The sequence below is a fragment of the Xenopus tropicalis genome, chromosome 3, assembly GCF_000004195.4.
Source record: "Xenopus tropicalis strain Nigerian chromosome 3, UCB_Xtro_10.0, whole genome shotgun sequence".
NCBI classification, from domain to species: domain Eukaryota; kingdom Metazoa; phylum Chordata; class Amphibia; order Anura; family Pipidae; genus Xenopus; species Xenopus tropicalis.
Window position 1 is genome coordinate 117,817,690 of NC_030679.2, and position 20,736 is coordinate 117,838,425.

The window sequence follows — 20,736 nt, forward strand, 5'->3', positions numbered from 1 at the left end:
ATAGACTTGGTCATTTTTGAATTTAAAAAAATAAAAATCAGTGCAACTAAAATAAATGCTAGGTATATTCTGTTAAATTTTGGCAACACTAGCCATTTATCCTTCTTTTCTGCAACCTGAGGGATTCGCTGTCAACATTGTCTGTTGTTGGAATGTACTCTACCAGTAAGCAGTGGTGCCAATGGCTCCCCAGTATGCAGGGGGTACCACACCCACCATCACATATCCTAAACTTGAATATGTATATTGTTTAATATAAACAGACAGCTGGTAATTTTGTGTGTGAGTAAATCTGTATGTGTCTGGGCAGATTTTGCAACCAACCTGAATTGCCGATGGGTTGGAGTAAAACAGATTCCCATCACTTTGCAAACCAATGTTATTTTGCAGATTTTTCTTGCAGTATGTTCTGACAGAAAAAAAGACTGTAGCATCTAAGCCATTGGCTATGCTTAGCGTGGGCTGTGAAAATAAAAGTGACTGCACACTGGAAATAATAGTGCCCCAATCACTCAGGCATTGTAACACATTGCATTTATTCTTCCTCCTCCGCTCTGATTATAGTAATGGCACTGTACCCTGGGAGCTGGCAGCTGAGAGGAAGGCAAAACTGATCACCAGGGCAATGTGTCTCAAGCAAAACAAAGTGACTTTATGTTCAGCTTTTTATGGCCATTTCAAAATAATACTGTGCTGCCCGGCAAGTTAATATATGCAGCATCAGTCAGTGCACTCTGGTCCTGCTGCAGCAATTGTAACTGTAAGAAGATATGTGTCAATACACTTACAATACACTAAAATAACACTGACAGAACCATATGTACATATAGCTAACAACATGACATTCATTTTTGTTCAATTGTCGTGTATTTACCACTGCAAGCTGGGAAGTATTTTTCTCTTTTAGGAAACGATATAACAAGAACATTGTGAATTTCCAACAGATGTCTGATAGAAAACAGTAATAGGACATGTAGGAACATTACTGCTTGCATGAGCCCAACAACAAATTAAATAGAGTTGGTTCAAATAATAGATATGACAAGAAAGGGGAATAATTTCTGGTTATCAGGATCTAATGATAACAGTACATAGGTGGATTTTTGGGAAGAAAATGTGAATTTTTTAGTGCTAAAATAGAATTTTTCAAAATTACTATGTGTCAAAAGGGCTAAAAATCAGAATCTGACAATTCTCCAGCTAAAACTTGCTGAGATCATGTAGAAGTCAATGACAGATGCCTCTTAACTTTCCTGGAAGATCCTTCTTTTGTCTCAAAACTTTAGAATTTTCGGATTTTTGACACTGGTTTTGGAGCGGCAATTTGGGAAAAGTCGCGGTTTTGAAATGACAACTCACGTAATTCGAGTTTTGCACTGACTTTTCTTTTCTGATTTTTTTAGTAAATGTTAGACATTTGAGGAAATGAGTTTAGTCAAGTTTGAAAATTACAAAAAAGTTAGAACTTATAGTTTTAGTAAATGTGCCCTTGTGAATACACTGAGATGAGATTCAGTGTGTATAACTGCTTTTTGGGGGTGAAGCTGAATCCAAGTAATGAATATTCTCCTCCCCTTAGAGTAGGTTTTAGTACTCCCAATGTCTTGCAACCCCCCTTTTTCACATTGTTCTATTGTAAAGTGATGGATTGTGGGACTTGATGTATCTCTGCTTTCAAGAGAATCTGTGTACTATGCACCAGTGTCGGACTGGCCCACCAGCATACCAGGAGTTAGTGGCCTGTTTCATGGTCATTCCCTATTACTGAATGGGAAAAAGAAGAGAAAGCGATGGAAGAATAGATGCTAGCATGTAAATAAAAGAGACTTGGAGAATAAAGGGGTTGGGTGAAGAGAGGAGGAAAAATCATTTGGAAAGCGGGCCTGGGGTCTAAGGTTTTCTGGTGGGCCCCTGCGTTCCCAGTCCGACACTGCTATGCACTATGGAAAGCAGTGGGACTTCAAGTTCCAGAAACCTCCTCTTCACAACGTATCAAAGAGAAGACAGGGTTGTGAACCTAAGTGGGGTTGGAAAATAGCCAGATATGCCTGTGAAAAACCTAGGACCAAATGAATGAACTTGTGTCAAAAAAGGAGTAAATCATAAGATTAGTTTATATGCAGATCCAATTAAGGCATTTTTATGAAATTCTGCAGAACCATAATGTACAGAACTAGTTAATTCTGATCTGTGTTTGTGGGAGATTCCTCAGAGAGAGAGGAGCATTGTTAGAAAGCTTTGGGAGAAAGAGGGAGGGTGATAGGCAGCAGACAGTGAAACCTTTGTCACCCCCCCATACCCTGTGCACCACATGTGCTACAATATGCATGTCTTTAACATTGTGATTATGATCAAAATGAGCAGTTTGGGAGTTCGATCCTGCTACTAACTTACATTTGTTCCCCAAAACATTTTGGGGTTTTGGTTATTGCTTGAATTCCCAGGCACTTTAATTCTATGGTCCTTCAACAATGGCTCTGCCAGTGAGATAGACAGTATATCCCATTACTTAAAGAAATTCTGTGCCTTTAATGTAGAGCATGTTTATTTCAAGGATATTGATTGTGCCACACTGTGCAATTAAATGAGGTAAAGTAATTACTCCTATGTAATAATCTGTAAAATAGTGATGTATTGACTCCCTCACTGCACTACACATGAAATCCAGTATTTCATCATATCATTCCGTCACCTCAAAAACTCTGGGAACAGTATGATACTGTAACGCAGAGATTCCTACAATGTACACTGTAATACTGTAACACAATGTCTCTTCCGTGTAGCACCAAGTCTCTACAACAGAATGCAAAGCACAGTGAAGACCCAAATGTGATATTGTGAACAGATGCCTGTCACATGTATTATTGAGTTGGTCAGGAACAGTAAGGGTCACAAAAAGAACATTCCTCATGTGACTGAAGCTGATCTGAACTTCAACTCTGCTTTTAATATACTTTATGTATCTGTAGCCTTGGTGCCCCTTTATTGCACTTTCCACTTTGTACCCCTTTTAAAAGCGAGCCTGTTTATCTTCTAATCGCATTGTCACACATAAAATCCCCTTTTTATTCATATAGCACCACAAATGTACGCAGTGCTTTATAAGATGTAAACACAAACAGGGGTATAGTTATTATAGACAGTAAGAATAATAGTTCAGTACTAGTTCAATAAACGGCTGGGATGTGGTTACTGGCCCCAAAGAGCTTACAGCCTACAGTATGTGTGACGTGGCTTTTCTCTGGAATTTTCTCCCCTTTCCCAACTCATCTTTTTAGAAAAGGTAAGGGCATTAGTAGGTCATATCAGGCAGAATATGAAGAATAATTAGCACATTATTATGACATAGCAAAATCAAAACAATGCCAAGCAGTTAGTCAGACTTGCAAAGACTACATGCAGATAATGAGTTAGCTGCATTGACTAAGGTAAAGCAGTTCATGCAAATGGACTATTGAAAGTAGCTGGTTTTTGAACAAAACAAACATGCATGAGATGAGGATGGCAGCTGACTGACTTAAACAGTAAAACAGTTTATGCAAAGAGCTGGTTTATTAGACATAGCAAGACATTCAAAAAATAGGCAAAATACTGTATGCAAAGCACTACGACAATGCTTTGAAGAGCATTCAGCTGGTATAAAGAGACAAGACAGTGTTTGATTCTCTAGGGATACCTGATTTTCTTTAACTGCAATTAGGTAGGTTTCCCTACTCGGTTATATCGAATGAGGGATTCTGGGCTTTATTTTTAGTTATGATTCTGATCTCAATAGACCTTTCTGAATCAATCTTATGTGGTAATTATCTAAGGAAAGCAGTAATTCTAGAAATGTAAATCAGGATTGATCACCCAGACATAAAAAGCTGTATAATAAAAGTCCTTTTCGAAATAAAACATGAAACCAAAATTCATTTTTAGATTAACATATTCAAATCCATTATAAATGCATATAAAATTTCCAGCTGTCAATCATATACTGCCTGCCCCACCTCAATGCCTAAGACATAGAGGCAGGGCAGGCAATTACTTAAAAGTTCCATTCAGCACTCACATTCCCTCTACCTTCTCACCATCTAATTGTGTAGCCAGTGCATGGGCATCCGGCCCCCCATTCTGGCACATACACAAGATTTTGGGACGATACAAAGCTTGCCTTAATAACAGTGCCCACAAAATGGCCTGCTAGCTGTGATTGTATATCCCCAAGGCTGAAGGAAACAAGATTTATATCATTTATATAGTTTGTGAAGTTAATTTTGCTTAACAAACACAATAGAAAAGAAATTGGAATTATTAGGTGACAGGTCCCCTTTAAATAATGAATCCTAAAGGCTCAAAATTGATAAATATGAATATAATTTGAATCAATTAGACTTGACTATCTATTTAACTCGGTCCCTTAGTTTTTCAATCTCCCATAGCAACCAATCAGCAATTTAGAATATAATGGTCACCTACAAGTTACAAAACAAAGCAAAGATCTTATTGGTTGCTATGGTACTATTTCTTAATTTGTATTTAAAATGTACTCTCTCCTTTCTGTAACAAATACTTTATTAAATGCTTTCTCTTATGGTTCTCCTAAACCCATGGGAACCTGTTCCTTTACTTCCTGTTTCTACAGCCTGCTCCTTTACTTCCTGTCTCTACAGCCTGCTCCTTTACTTCCTGTCTCTACAGCCTGCTCCTTTACTTCCTGTCTCTACAGCCTGCTCCTTTACTTCCTGTTTCTACTGCTGCTTTAGATTCTTCTTGTTTCTCTGATCTGCCTCTCTGTCTGCCTAATTCCAGTATCTGCACAAGTCTCTGCTCTGATAAAATTCCCTCTTTAGCCTGTTTCTAATAAAGCTGTTTACAGGGAGGGACCAGTATGTGCAGAAATATATTCTGCGTATGCTCAGACTGAATGCACAAGTGCTATTTACACATGCTGTGGGATGGGTGACATCAACACATGCCCTTAGCATTACATAGTTTCCATGGAAATCTGAAAATGCCACATACAGTAATTTCTCTGTAGCTCCTCACAATCACCTATTGTAATTGATGTTGACATGAATGTTTAATATATGCAGGGCCCTGGTGCACCCCACCCCTTACATAACATAATTCATATAGTGTCTAATTGTTGTTCCCAACTCAATATTCTAATGAGGACAAATACTGACATTTTTAAAATGACAGCTAAAATGTGCCCAACATTCTGGATTATATCACTGGGTTCTGTTCACTATAACTGCCGTTTAAAGATAGCGATTAATTTAGGCTTGACGAGAAACATGGCTATGATAGCTACAAAAAATAAGTGTTAAAATTGTAGGCTCTCTATTTGTGAGAGGTGTCTGGAGCACTATGAGAATTATTTACTTACTTTTCACTGTAAGACTATTTATTTGCACCTTGGGCACCTCCTTAGGCCAACATAGATACAGACATTAGCAAGTTCATTAATATACTAAGTTGTGCTTGTAAGACTTGACATAATTCAAGAATTATGTGAACAGGAGGCATTCTCAGTGTGAACTGTGGCATTCTGTTTTATTGAGAGCTGTTTCTCTGTTGTTAATATAGGAAAATCTATTCACCCATAAATGGTTGTTTATATATACAGTCCTATTTAATGAGACTTGCAAATAAATGTTGAATTGGGGTTTTTAGTAGGATGATGTAACTTGCAAATTTGAAACATATGGACTACTACAGGTTGTGCGCACCTGGGTTATGTTATAGTGGTAGAACAAAGCCATGGCCTAGCATCAATACAACTAAGGTATTAAAGAACTACAATGTTTGGGGGCTTCATGACCAACCTCATATCTTGAAGCTGTTATCTATCTACATAGTGGACATGCCTAGCATACCTGGATACTAAAAGCATCTATCAGTTAGTACAAAGTGTAATGATACCTATAGTTTCTCCTTAGAGCCCTGTGTGTGGCTGGGGCCAAGGACAAATTATACAAAATTTCTGGTAAGACTTGTGCTATTAAGATGCCTGTACTTAGAACTCAGAGTAGAGTTTGTCAGATGAGATCTTAAATGCTGTAGCTCATTGCAAGCCACAACTAAAATGCAGCTCAGTGAGACAAAGTAGTATAGATCATCTCTGCAATATGTACATATGTATATTTTTATTTATATAGTGCTGTACAACAGAACAATAAATTAATAGAACAAATGGGTCAGTTCAATAATAAATACAATTAAATCTAAATTGCTGTTACACTGAAGATTAAGAGTTTTGTTTCAAATAAACAAGTGGGTGGAGATCCCTGTCCTGTACAGCTAATGTTTCTAATCTCTGTAACCGTTTCTTGCAGATGTCATGGCGCCCACAGTATCGGTGCTCCAAATTCCGGAATGTGTACGGCAAAGTGGCAAGCCGAGAGAACTGTTATGATTGTATACCGATCACTAAGAATGTACATGACAATCACTTTTGTGCCGTTAACCCCAAGTTCCTGGCAATTGTCACCGAAACTGCAGGAGGGGGTTCATTCCTTGTAATTCCTTTGCAACAGGTGAGTGACATGTAGGGTTTATCTTGGTACGATGATAAAATAGAACAGTAAGAATTATCAGGCACAAGGCTGGCCGTGTCAAGACATTTTTGGATAGATTGCCTGAGGCTATTGCAGTGGGGCAAATATGCACTAGAAGCATATTAAGATAAACAGCCTGTGCAAATTTAAAGAGCAGTTATGCTTCAGTAGGCACTCTAATGGATCAATATACAGGCAGTACTGTGGCTGAGCCAGCCTGCCCCTTCCAACCTAAGTGCCATTTATATACTGTATGGTTTATATGAAATATTCATAACCAGGCCCAATATAAAATGTATGTATAATCTGATTTTAATGGAGAGAACTGTAGACCTTGTGTAATGGTGAATGGAAGAGAATGGTGATAAGGACATATTTCTAATGCACAGATTTGGGTAAAGCCTGTTTTGATGAATGCAGGTGTACAGGAATGTATATTTATGTATACATAATATATATAAGCTATACGTAATCATGTTTTACTGTAATTATGTGGGAGTCACAATAGGTGTACTGTATGCAGAAATAATAGAATTAAAATGTGGTATAGGGATATAGCATGTTCTTGGTTATGCAGTTTGTGGGAGGAGCCACTGACGTGTTTCTGTGCTCCTCCCACAGGACTGCAAGGTGGGGGAGTTCACCGTGCAATGTTCTGTACCTCCCCCAGACTGGCCGCATTGAACCTAATTACCCTAAAGTTTGTGGACACCAAGGCACTGTTTTGGACATTAAGTGGAACCCATTCATTGAGAATATCATCGCGTCCTGCTCTGAAGACACTTCAGTGAGTGAATATGCATTTCTTTACTGACTTATATGTTATTACAAGTAATAATTATGTTATTTTGTACACTTGAGGCTTAAAGTGCTTAACCCAAAACCTGATTGCAAGGCAGTATTCCCAGTTTGACATACTAGTATTTATATTTCCTGTGCATGTGCTGTAAATAACTCCCAGAGTTTCAGGAAAACAAACTTAGACCTTCTGTTTCACGACCCAGCAACAGATCAGAAAGGTTAATTTAAAGAAATGGCCAGTCTCTGGGTAAAGTCTCTCTCAAGAAATATCCCAAAAAAGATGAACTTCCCCATACTCTAAAGTAGTAGAGCGTGCCCTGTCCTGTGTACGCATCCCTCTGAGCTTATACGCTTTGCCCACCTCAGTATTGCACTTGATTTCTTTGCTGCTCCTTAGGTGAGAATATGGGAAATACCAGATGGTGGATTAAAACGGAATATGTCAGAGGCTGTCCTGGAGTTATATGGACACAGCCGGAGAGTGGGGCTGATAGAATGGCACCCAACAGCTATCAACATTCTCTTCAGTGCTGGCTATGACTACAAGGTCAGTGTAATTATGATATTGGTGTTACTGTATGTATTAAAATAAAGTATTTGCCTAAAGATTTTGTTGATTCCCCCTATCCTGTTAGAAGGAAAAGAAATGAAAATACATGGGAAAATAATGTCAAGTATAATAACATCAAGCTAACAAAGTAAAGCGATGTGTACGGTATGGTATATAAAGTAATATGGTCCTTGGTTAGATCTGCACTACAGTTCATAAACTAGTAGTTTGATCTGTAGAAGACAAAGGAAAAGTTTTTGTTTTGTCAAAGTTTTTTGCTATGTTTAAAGGGGAGTGCAGAGGACCTCTTGTCTAATGTATTGATTTTATGGTCACATCCTGATTGCACCATCCACCTAGAGATTTAACATTTACTGGTGAACACAAATTTTACATTTTTTGGTATAGTTTATACAGGAGCACTGGCCAGCACAATGTTGTAGCTCCCATCATCCCCAGCTACAGTCAGGTGATCCCAGTGGTGGCCAATAAAAGAACAACCATTTGGGAATTTTAACCTTTAAAAGCAAGCAAGTTGCAGGTCAAACTTAGTCCCTGTGAAAAATGGAAAATGAAGCAGTAGAATTCTTAAAGGAACAGTAACACCAAAAAATTAAAGTGTATAAAAGTAACTAAAATATAATGTGCTGCTGCCCTGCACTGGTAAAAGTTGTGTGTTTACTTCAGAAAGACTACTATAATTTATATAAATAAGCTGCTATGTAGCCATGGAGGCAGCCATTCAAAGGAGAAAAGGCACAGGCACATAGCAGATAACAGATAAAACACTATTGTATTCTACAGAACTTATCTGTTATCTGCTATGTAACCTGTGCCTTTTCTCCTTTTTTCCAGCTTGAATGGCTGCCCCCGTGGCTACACAGCAGCTTATTATATAAATTATAGTAGTGTTACTGTAGCAAACACACCAGTTTTACCAGTGCAGGGCAACAGTGCATTATATTTTTATTACTTTAAAGCTCTTTCATTTTTTGGTGTTACTGTTCCTTTAATGAAAGAGGTGAAAGTGAGTGTAGGACTGGCCAGACCAGGGATGACTTTGACTTTGTTGGCCAGTTTGAATATATTGCAATATATGGACAAACAATCCTTTTTGTTTAAAGAGGAGGGCATTATTTGGTAGCTAAATGCACAAAAGGCTTAATGACTGTAGCATATTGATACTGGGTGAGTGCAGAGGACTTTTTTCTTATTATTGATTTGCAGAGAGCCCATGGATGCAATAAAAATTATACAGTTAGACTAGATATTCGGATAATTGGTATTTTTATTTTACATTCTTTAACTTTGTATAGTATCTGAAATATTTGCCTTTCATAATCTAGCCTGAAATTGAAAATTGCTATCAGGTTGTCAGGGCCACAGACCCTGTAAGTTGTAACATTGCTAACAGTGTTATTAGTAGTGGGTAAAAACACCCCTCTTCTCTGTATTCTGTAACATTCAAGATCTATTTGTGCCCCTAGTGACATGTGAAATTCTTTCTTTGCTGTTGACACAGATCTTAATCTGGAACCTGGATATCGGGGAAGCAGTGAAAATGATAGACTGTCACAGAGATGTCATCCTCTGTATGTCATTTAATACAGATGGGAGTCTTTTGGCCACCACATGTAAGGACAAAAAGTTACGTGTTCTAGAACCTCGCTCAGGACGTGTCCTGCAGGTAAGGGTGCAGGTACTCGCTGATTAGTCTCTTATTTGGTGCAGACTTACCCTTAATCTATCAGTAAGACAACACCAAATCTCTTCTCTACACACATTGCATCTTGAGTTGTTGTCCCTCATATTTCCTTGCTATCATATTGCAAGTTGCTCCTTTCTGTATCCCTCCTCACTTCTGTTCCTATGGATTCTTTCACACAACTTTATATTCTCTTTTCTCTTCTTTAGGAAACAGCCTGTAAGACTCATAAGGTGACACGTGTTGTTTTCCTTGGGGATATGAAGCGTCTCTTCACAACAGGTGTCTCCAAATGGAACACAAGGCAGATGGCATTGTGGGACCAAGTGAGTAACTGAGGGGCATGCAAAGTGTTTCTTCATATTTTGGCACAATGATTAGTAGTAGTTATCATAAAGAGCCAACTAAATCTGCCGTATTACATATTTATAGATAGGGACAAAAATAGGTACAAACCACTTGACAGAATCTACCTTCTTTTCCATTAAAAGCCAATACAGGTATGGGACCTGCTATCCAGAATGTTTCGGGACCTTGGGTTTTCCGAATACAGGGATCTTTTCATAATTTAGATAACCATACTTTTATAACCATACTCATTTACACATTAAATAACTCCAACAGGAATGTTTTGCCCCAATAAGGATTAACTATATCTTACTTAGGATCAAGTACAAGGTACTTTTTTTATTATTACAGGGAAAAAGAGAATCAATTTTAAAAATGTAAATTATTTGATTAAAATAGAGTCTATGGGAGAAGGCCTTCCTGTAATTTAGAGCTTTCTAGATAACGGATCCTATACCTGTAATATACAATAATATGAACCACATAACTTGCTGTTCCTTTGAAGGCTACATATCACACTTAAAAAGAATATAAATCTAAGATGTACTAGTAGAGATCCAGCTTACCCGATTAAAGGTTTGGTCCGGGTGCTCATGCCCCAGACCCTCAGCATAGGGGAGCCGTATAGAAAACCAATCAGTAGGAAAGGCAGGCACTCTGGAGGTCCGAAAAGTAGAGTAGAAGCTCAAAATTGAAGTAAAATCATAAGTACTTTATTTTAATATACATACATGCTATAAAGAAGCCTTACGCGTTTCGTACCATTTAGGGTACTTAATCATAGGCTGAATGGTATCCTTTAGACACTCAGTATTTAAAGTTATACTGGCCAATCAGAGAGCGGCAGTGCTAACCAATTACAACATAGCATACAATGAAGACAATTAATTTGAACCAATAGTAAGAACAATGTGATTAGCTAGGTAATTACCAAATTTACACTAAAAGAAACACATAGCAATGTATGTAAAATAGTAGTATAAGTTCTGAAATACAAGTTTATGTACAATGTGCTTATCAATAAATAATTGTATATATTTTATAATTGACAAAGGAGGCCAAATAGTGATACTAAATAAGAAAGACTATCTCACAGAAGCCCAAAGGCAACTAACTAACTTTGATTCATATAAAAAATTGGATCATAATCCAACTATAATATATAAATCCGAATTAGATGCCCTTCTACAAAATGCTCTTAAATTTAACATCATTGATGATAGACTTTATTCCTTCTTAAAACCAGAAAACCCAAAAACTGCGATATTTCACTACTTACCCAAAGTACATAAGAAAGAAAGGCCTCCAATAGGTAAACCTATCATTGCAGGCATTGGCTCCCTAGGTGAAAATTTATGTGAATTTGTAGACTATCTCTTGCAACCTCTAGTACTTAGACTTCCAAGCTATCTTAAAGATAGCGGACATCTTATACACGCTTTAAGTAACTTTGTTTGGAAAAACGAGAACTATAAAAGGGCATCAATTGATGTAGTATCCCTTTATTCTTGTATTCCACATCACTTGGGTTTAGAAGCAAGTAAATACCACCTCAACCACTATAGCACTTATGATGCAAATATGATCACTTTCATTTTAAATGCCATCCACTTTTTGCTGACTCACAACTTTTTCATTTTTGATAACAAATACTATTTACAAAGCCGTGGCACCGCCATGGGGGCGAAATTTGCACCCTCCTATGCTAACCTTTTCCTAGGATGGTGGGAAGAGAGACACTTTTTTAATAACAATGCCTTTCAATCACATTTTGAATACTATGGTCGCTATATAGATGATATTATAGTGATATGGTCAGGAACTAAAAATCAAGTTGAAGATATCATTTCAGTAATTAACACTAACACTTACAACCTTAAATTTACTTTTGAAATTAATTCCTCCTCTCTTAATTATTTAGATATTACTCTTTCATCTGAAGAACACAATGTTATAACAACTATTTATAGAAAAGATTGTGCAGCCAACAACGCCACTTCCAGTCACCCTAGACACTTAATTAATAATATATCCTATAGCCAATTTTTGCGCCTCCGGCGTATCTGTTCTATCGAAAGTGATTTTTTTCACAAATCTAAGGATCTCTTTCAGAGATTAAGAGATAGAGGATATGCAACCGATATTCTAAATCGAGCTTTTCGAAAGGCTGCTTTAACTAATAGATAGTGATGTAGCAAACATCGCCGAAAATGTTCGCGAACCCGTTCGCGGACTTTCGCCAAAACTCGCGAATATTCGCGAACTTTGCGAACCCCATAGACTTCAATGGGAAGGCGAACTTTAAAACCTAGAAAAGCCATTTCTGGCCAGAAAACTGATTTTAAAGTTGTTTAAAGGGTGCCACGACCTGGACAGCGGCATGCAGGAGGGGGATCAAGGGCAAAAACTTCTCTGAAAAATACTTTGTAAAAAAAACGCCAAAAAAACGCGATGTTCGCGCGAATTAGTTCGCCGGCGAACAGTTCGCTACATCTTTACTAATAGACTGGATTTATTTGATAGATATAAGACTGACCTTGTAACAAGAACTGAATGTTGCATAAACCCTGTACATAGCAAACAGGAACCTAAACAGAAATCTTATAACAGAAAAAATGACCAAAAGAATTCTCCTCAAACTTTATCTTGCATACTCACTTTTAGTCCTCAATATAAGGAGATCAGAAACATTATAGAGAGAAATTCGGGAATCCTTAAATCAGACCCTATTCTTAAGGTGGCTACACACGTGGCGATTTCCGATCGTACAGTCGGCCACTAACTGTTCAGGGCTGAAACGGCAGATAAGGAGGTAGAAACAATAGGATTTCTACCTCCATCTGCCGATTCAGCCCTGACGGCAGATTTTGGTCAGGCGCCTTCTATGGCTCCCGATCAAAATCTTTTAACCCGCCCGATCGGCGAGTCGACTGATATCAGCAGCCTCCTGCGATATTGGTCGAGTCGCCGACTTGCCATATACGCACCAAATATCGTACGAAACGAGGTTTCGTACGATATTATCGGTGTGTGTATGGCCAGCTTTAGACAGATTTTAGATAATGGTCTGAACTTCGTTACAAGAAGAACAGAAACTATAGGTAATAGACTATCCCTGAGCCTCATTCAATCTAATAAAGCTTCAACCACATGGTTATCAACTAAAGGTACAGATGAGACGCTAAGCGCTGTATTACATGCAATTACATACAGACAACTCAATCCTTTAGCTCTACCGTTACTAACAGGTCTTATAATATTGATTATTACATTAACTGTAACACTAAGAATGTTGTATACCTGCTTATGTGTAAGAAATGTGGAATACAATACGTAGGCCAAACCAGCAGGAGATTAAAAGAGCGGATTAGAGAGCACATTTTAATTATCACTGATGTGAACAGTAATACCCCTGTCGCTAGACACTTCTTAGAGTGCCCTAATAGAACTCTCTCCTACTTATCTGTCATTGGCATTGATAAAGCTAATCCAGACCCCCGAGGAGGTAACACTACCAATATCTTAATCAAAAAAGAAACTAAATGGATCTTCTTCTTACACACCAGACAACCAGAGGGATTGAATTTTGATTATGATGTATCCTGCTATGTATAATTCTACTTCTAAAAAATGCTTTATTTATATTTACTACTATGTAATAACTTAATATTATACTTGTATTTATAATTATATACAATTATTTATTGATAAGCACATTGTACATACAGTAAACTTGTATTTCAGAACTTATACTCAGGCCCGGATTTGTGGAGAGGCCACAAAGGCCCGGGCCTAGGGCGGCAGAAGTTTAGGGCCACCGCAAGAAAATGTTTAAATTTGGCTCCCATACGGAGCAGTCGGGACCTCTCCCCACTGCTCCGTATGGGAGTTTAAAGGAGCGCATGCGCACTCGCGGCTGGGGGGGTGTTGTCGCGCGTTCGCACATGCGCACTGGGGGGGCCCACAGGGGCGGCCTCGGGGCGCCCAGGAGAGAAATCCGGCCCTGCTTATACAACTATTTTACATACATTGCTATGTGCTTCTTTTAGTGTAAATGTAGTAATTACCTAGCTAATCACATTGTTCTTACTATTACTATTAACAAATTAATTGTCTTCATTGTATGCTATGTTGTAATTGGTTAGCACTGCCGCTCTCTGATTGGCCAGTATAACTTTAAATACTGAGTGTCTAAAGGATACCATTCAGCCTATGATTAAGTACCCTAAATGGTAGGAAAAGCGTAAGGCTTCTTTATAGCATGTATGTATATTAAAATAAAGTACTTATGATTTTGCTTCAATTTTGAGCTTCTACTCTACTTTTCGGACTTCCGGAGTGCCTGCCTTTCCTACTGATTGGTTTTCTATACATATCACACTTAACTTAATTTTTCATTTGGAGTACCTTTTGATAGTAGTAAAGACTAAGAACAATAAGGAATACAAAAATAGATGCTTTTCTATATCATGGTCCCTATAGCATATATTTTAAGATTTGCTGCTAAGAGCAGGATCCCATTTCTCCATTTGGAAAGCATGAATTTGCTAAAGGTATCCAAATAACCTGTTGTTGGCTAGACTGACATCCTAAAGCCTGAATTGTCATCAGCTTTGCCCAATCTTAAAGGGGATCTGTTACCCTAAGAAATAAATCCAAATTATGTTCTATTGTGTTTGTCAAGAAAAAAACTTCACTTACGCTATATAAGTAATATACATTATGTTTCCTTCACGCTTGGAAACATAATCACAGAAAGAAGGCAGGTACCATTTTGTGGGCATTGGTATTAAGGCAAGCTTTGCACCATGCCAATATTGTCTTTATGTGCCTGAATAGGGGACCTGATGCCCATGCCTATGCACTGTTACACAATTAGATGTTGAGGAGGGAGGGGGAAAGTGAGTGCTGAATGGAAAGTGAAAGTAATTATCTGCCCCACCTCTATGCATAGAGGCAGTGCAGGCAATATATGATTGACAGCTGAGATTTTTAAATGCCTTTATTATGAATATGGATGTATTAATAAAAATAGGAAATTGGGTTTTATGTTTCATTTTAAAATAAGTTTTATTATACAGCTTTTTATGTCTGGGTGACAACACTTCTTTAAAGCACAAATTGTAGCAAGCTAACAAACGATGTGTGCATGTGTGGTGTTTCTATGACTTCACAACTGTAATTTATGATCTTGCAGGAGGACCTGTCCATGCCTGTGACTGAAGAGGAAATAGATGGCCTTTCTGGGCTGTTATTCCCCTTTTATGATGCAGATACACATATGTTGTACCTGGCTGGAAAGGTGAGCTATACGTGTTCCACATTCTACCCCATCTAATAATGGCTCCTTGTCTTTAGGCTTTTCATAGTATTTCATCACAACTCTTCCACTGATCAATACACATCTTCTAGTGCAGTCAGTTTTCTAACTGCCTACTTCTTTGTCACACCAGGGAGATGGTAACATTCGTTATTATGAGATCACAGCAGAAAAGCCATACCTGACTTACCTAATGGAATTCCGCTCCCCTGCCCCCCAGAAAGGGCTAGGTAAGGACCAACGTTATAGAGGATATGTCCCAGACCGACATGTATATTGCAATGGCTTTTAGGGCAGATTTTGGTGGTGGGAGGCTATTTCTATTGTAAAGGGTACTTTCCATTCTAAAACTTGCACTATTCCCTTACACAAGTTCCAACCAGTGTTATTTATTAAACTTACAATTATCCACCAGTTGATTGATCGTATATAATATATTATCAGATCTGCCACACTAAAGAGGGAGATTTGATCCCATTTTATCTTTTGGAAGTGGCAAAGCATAATAGCACAAAGTACATTAGACACTTATGCCTTGCTCAGAGAAATTTGGTATTGCAGGATTTTACTATAACATGCAATAACAAAAGGAGTTAGCGCAACACAAAAATGCAGAGCAGGAGCAAATTGGGCAATTGTACTCCATTTATTGAGAACATCTGTCACACTGGTATTCTGTATATCGGAGAGAATTATAGGGGGCATGGCACTGTATGATTGGACAATCTATTTTCAGGGGTGATGCCAAAGCATGGGCTGGACGTGTCTGCATGTGAGATTTTTCGATTTTACAAGCTAATCACCTTAAAGAACCAGATAGAGCCAATATCCATGATTGTTCCAAGAAGGGTGAGTAAAGCATTTCCTACAGCTGCTAACAATTCACTCATGCTCTTTAATAGTGGCAATACAACTTTTTTATGAAACAGATTTATAAAATGTCAGACACCGTTTGGATGCATGTTCCCTTTTTAAATGAACACTGAAGCTTGTAAAGTAAAAGGCTTTAAAAATGTCCACAGCAACACACCATCTTGGCTCTTGTTAGGTCATCTTTTGAGTGTCAGCGGCACTGCACAAGCATGGAGAACTCAGGCTGCTATTAAGGGTTCATTAGCAATCATCAAGCAGAAAATAAAGTTACATCTGTCACAGACGCTGATGCTAGAGGCAGAGAATTTTAATTATGATGCAGACTACACTAGTTATTGAGCTAGCATGTAATGTGAACACAAAATAATTACGAGTTAGCCAATAATTGGGACTATTATAGTTTGTGTGTGTGTACAGATATATATATATATATATATTTCTCCAAAAGTTATGTGCACTCCAGCGTAGATCAATTAGCTTTATTAATAACTTACATCATAGCTCAAACATCAACGTTTCGGTCCGGGTCTAGGACCTTGTTCACGATGTGCCCACATCAGTATATATATCTGTACACACACACAAACTATAATAGTCCCAGTTGATCCCAACTAAAATATAACGAATCCTTATTGGATACAAAATAATCCTATTGGGTTTAATTTATGTTTAAATGATTTTTTAGTAGACTTAAGGTATGAAGATCCAGATTACGGAAAGACCCCTTATCCGGAATACCCTTGGTCCCGAACATTCTGGATAATGGGTCCTATACCTGTATGTATGTGTATATATATATATATATATATATATATATATATATATATATATATATATATATAATAAATACACACAGTATTTTGTGAGTCGTCCCTAAGTTTAGGCAACTGGCTTTAACCAAAAGTATGTTCAGGTAATTAGCAAAAAAGACAGTGGGGAGCTACTGGGGGCATCTCCAGAATGTCAAATGTGCACTGCTAAAGGGCTGTTGTCGCTTTGGGCTTTTCCTTGTCTAGCCTAGGTCTCACTAACCCAGCTCTTCTCAAAAAATAGATTTTAATGTAATTCAGTGAAAGAAATCACAAATACAAAAGTAAAACCATGTGACTCAACCCGCCCCCCCCCAAAAAAAACAGAAATGGGTCACTTATCTTATAATGTCAGTAATTTAATTTTAAGCCATAACAGAGCCTCCCAGGAAATATGTGTCCTTTTATCAGGGGCTATAAGGAATTTTAGATAACAGTGATACCTATTTCTCATTTCAGTCAGAAAACTACCAAGAAGACATTTATCCAATGACGTCGGGCACAGAACCAGCACTGAGGCCAGAAGAGTGGCTGCGTGGAGTCAACAAAGGTTCTGAACAGATCAGTTTGCTAGAGACTGCTTTATGTTAAACTTGCCGTTAGCAGTCAATGTGTGAGATGCCAGGATGCCATGGGCACATTCCATTCACATTGCAATTTTAGAGCTGACATTTGCCTCTGCTTATAAAATTCCTACCCTTGTTAATGCAGAGGCAAGTCTATCAAGGGTTACACTTGCCTCTACAATACCCAGGGTAGGAATTTTATCCAGCGCATGAATATATAAGTAGAATTATACAATGCTTTTTTAAATAAAATTCAACTTATTTGTCTGCTGGCAAAAAAATATGTTGAATTGATTAAGTCCTTAAATGCTCCATAAATATAGCTCACCATGCTTTAGTAGAGTCTGGGTGGAGTGGCGCTGGGCATACAGCTTGGGAAGAGACTCTAAATACACTCTAAATGACCTTGATCATTTCTTTATTAACAAAAAAAAATGGTTCCTTATATTGTAATTCTTTTTTTTTTTTTTTTTGCTTGGTCTAGTTATTTAACTAATAATTAAGTAAATCTGTTCTATATTTGTAGTCTCCCTATTCAATTGCTTTTCCAGAACCTAATTAGTCCCATTTCTCTAGGCCCAGTTCTGATGAGCCTGAAGGAGGGTTATAGGAAAGAGAACAAAGCCATATTTATAGCTCCAGTAAAGGAGAAGAAGAGTTTAGTGGTGAATGGAATTGATCTTCTTGAGAATGTTCCACCTCGAACAGAGAATGAGGTAAGTAATTCAGTTTGCACTGAACCTTTGCTGTTTTTGTCCACTCTCTTTATCTTGCACCAATCACAGTGTCTCACCTGAACTCTCACCTGCACATACAAAAATCACAGTATACTCATACGTTAGCACTAACTGCCAATCACAGCTTCCACTGCACTCTCACTGTGCCCCTTGCTTACCTGTACCTTGCAGCTGCTCCGCATGTTCTTCCGGCAGCAAGAAGAAATTCGGCGCTTGAAGGAACAGCTGAGCCAAAGAGATCTTCTTGTTCGACAGTTAGAGCTGGAGCTTAAAAACCTGAGGAACAGCCCCAAGGACAGCTAGCTGCCCCCTACTCGTGGGCATTTTCCATTGCCCCAAGGACAGTCAATGGTCCCTGTTCTTGCCTTCTGGGGGGTCTTTGTTCATAAATGTACTAACTACCCATGTATTGCCTCTCTGTGGTAGTCAAAGAAACTGGGTTTAGATCGGCTCCATGGGTCTTGTATATTTGAAAATGCAATTAGACCTTCAGTATGTCCCCTGAGCTTTAACATCTATATTAACTTTCTGCACTCTTTCTCCTCTGCTTGGGAATCTGTCCAGCAGCAAGATAGCAAGAGAGGCTCCATGTCTGATACATGCACTTCCCCCAGAATGCATGCATTTATTGTGGTACACCTTCATATCTGGAGGAGATAGATCTGCTCAAGAGGGGAAAAGAGAGGAGCATGCTGGGTGAGGGGGTTTTCTGAGACCTATCTGACCTATCTTAAATGTGTGGGGCTAAATACACTTTACTCTAAATCCCAGTATAAAACATCCAGAAGGTATTTGTTCAGAAGTTTCAGGGATGTTGAAAATATAAAGCCATAATTGAATGTGCCGAATATACAGAATGAGCTATAAATAAAGCACTGTGCAGCTCCCCCTTCTTCCTCCATCCTCTCTTTGTTTCCAGCCTACTCGTTTCTTATTCTTTCCTCCTACTCACCCTTTTAACCACATAAAAACATCTCCTCTAGTGATCCACGTCTTTCCTCATCAATAGAGCCTTTTTGTGCAAAATGAGGCATATTTTATTTATTGCTAATCACTTCCTATGCAAAGTGTTATATTAAAGGTATTAACAACCAAAACTGCCAAGGAGCCATCTTTACATTATGGTATTCAATCAGTCAGTATCCCGCTCCGAAGCAGGTGACTCTATGGACCTCCTGCTCTTTATGAACATGATTGGTAAAACTCTATACTACTGGACATTGTGGGGTAAACCCACAGGGAAAAATACATCCAGTTTTATACAGCGCTGTAGGGAATATCTGTATTATTCTTCTCCCATGGCTACACAGCATTGTGAATAAATACAGCCATATTTGGTTTGTGTAAGTATTCTGGGCCACAAGAACAGAATAACTGGAAGATTTGAAACCTATAAACCTATTTGTCTGGTAAGTATTGTTACAAAAGTGGAGAGTTAAAGTACCCCTTTGGATCATATCATATACCTATAGACAGATAATGACCTTCTCCCAGTTCCATTAAAGGAGAACTACACCCCCCCTCCTAGGTATACACGCCCCCTTAACTGGCCTGCATCAACCCCCCCCTCTGTTCTCACATAGTCTATAACTTGAAAAACTGGCCCCATAGAAAAACCCAACCTAAATGAGTGAAGCAGCCCTGCAACGTACCTGGGCACCAACTTTCATTCATCTTGAAGGTATTAACAGAATGTGCCATCACAAAAATCACCCATTAGGGCATTTCCCAACCTCACTGCTCTCGCTGTGAAGAACAACTGCTTCAATTAAAAGGTCTGTTTCCCAAGTCTAAAGGGTGGCCTCTGGTTCTTTGTTCTTTCTTAGTGGGGAGAGGAATCTATTTTCCCCATATCTGTTTACAGTGTCCTCTAAGGTACTTGTAAGAAACATACCTTTTTCCTAAGGGTAAAGGAGAGCAAGTGTTATAGCAGAACAAAGCAGTTAGTCAAATGAGCCTTCTAGATGTATAATAAAAGCCTTTTCAAGGGGTTTGTTTATACATACTGTAGCTTATTATGTCTTATAATACAAACTCTCCTGATTACAGGGGAAGGTAGTAAGTGCAAAAACAAACCAGTGATCCAGAAGTGCTTTAGAAATAATTAGTCTCCTAGTTCTAAATGTATCTATAATAAGGTTAGGAAAGGCAAAGTAAGGTTTTGGAGAACAAGAGAGCATTTATTAAAGGGTGATTTTAGATGTGTAAGAAACTTACAACATTAAAATTTTTTAACAGAGTCTTACTTTGTTCCAAGTGTAACAAAATAATTCCCATAAAAAGAAGATGAACTAGGTTATAAAACCACTGACCCCATTTGTTGGCATGAATATTAGCAGAGAATATGGAAGTTCCCATAATGTAAAAACATACGCTATTATAACAAGCAATTAACTCAAAATTATAATTCACCCTTATTCTAGGGTAGCACCTGAGGGACCATATAAGTGATCATTCCACGAGGGGCCATGGTGTGGGAATG

The 20,736-nt window shown here is 38.2% G+C and overlaps 1 protein-coding gene across 5 annotated transcripts in view; it reads left to right on the forward strand.

Moving 5' to 3' along the window:
* The window catches only part of coro2b (coronin, actin binding protein, 2B), a 42,743-nt gene extending 23,392 nt beyond the window's left edge, over positions 1 to 19,351 (forward strand). For all 5 annotated transcript variants that reach the window (XM_012959071.3, NM_001016965.2, XM_012959070.3 and 2 more), the window contains 11 exon segments: positions 6,324 to 6,524; positions 7,216 to 7,332; positions 7,744 to 7,893; positions 9,419 to 9,583; positions 9,811 to 9,927; positions 15,147 to 15,251; positions 15,403 to 15,499; positions 16,006 to 16,118; positions 17,411 to 17,501; positions 18,094 to 18,233; positions 18,426 to 19,351. In XM_012959071.3, coding sequence (XP_012814525.1) covers positions 6,324 to 6,524; positions 7,216 to 7,332; positions 7,744 to 7,893; positions 9,419 to 9,583; positions 9,811 to 9,927; positions 15,147 to 15,251; positions 15,403 to 15,499; positions 16,006 to 16,118; positions 17,411 to 17,501; positions 18,094 to 18,233; positions 18,426 to 18,557 — 1,428 coding nt within the window. In that variant the 3' untranslated portion in view covers positions 18,558 to 19,351.
* The last annotated feature ends 1,385 nt before the right edge of the window (positions 19,352 to 20,736 follow it).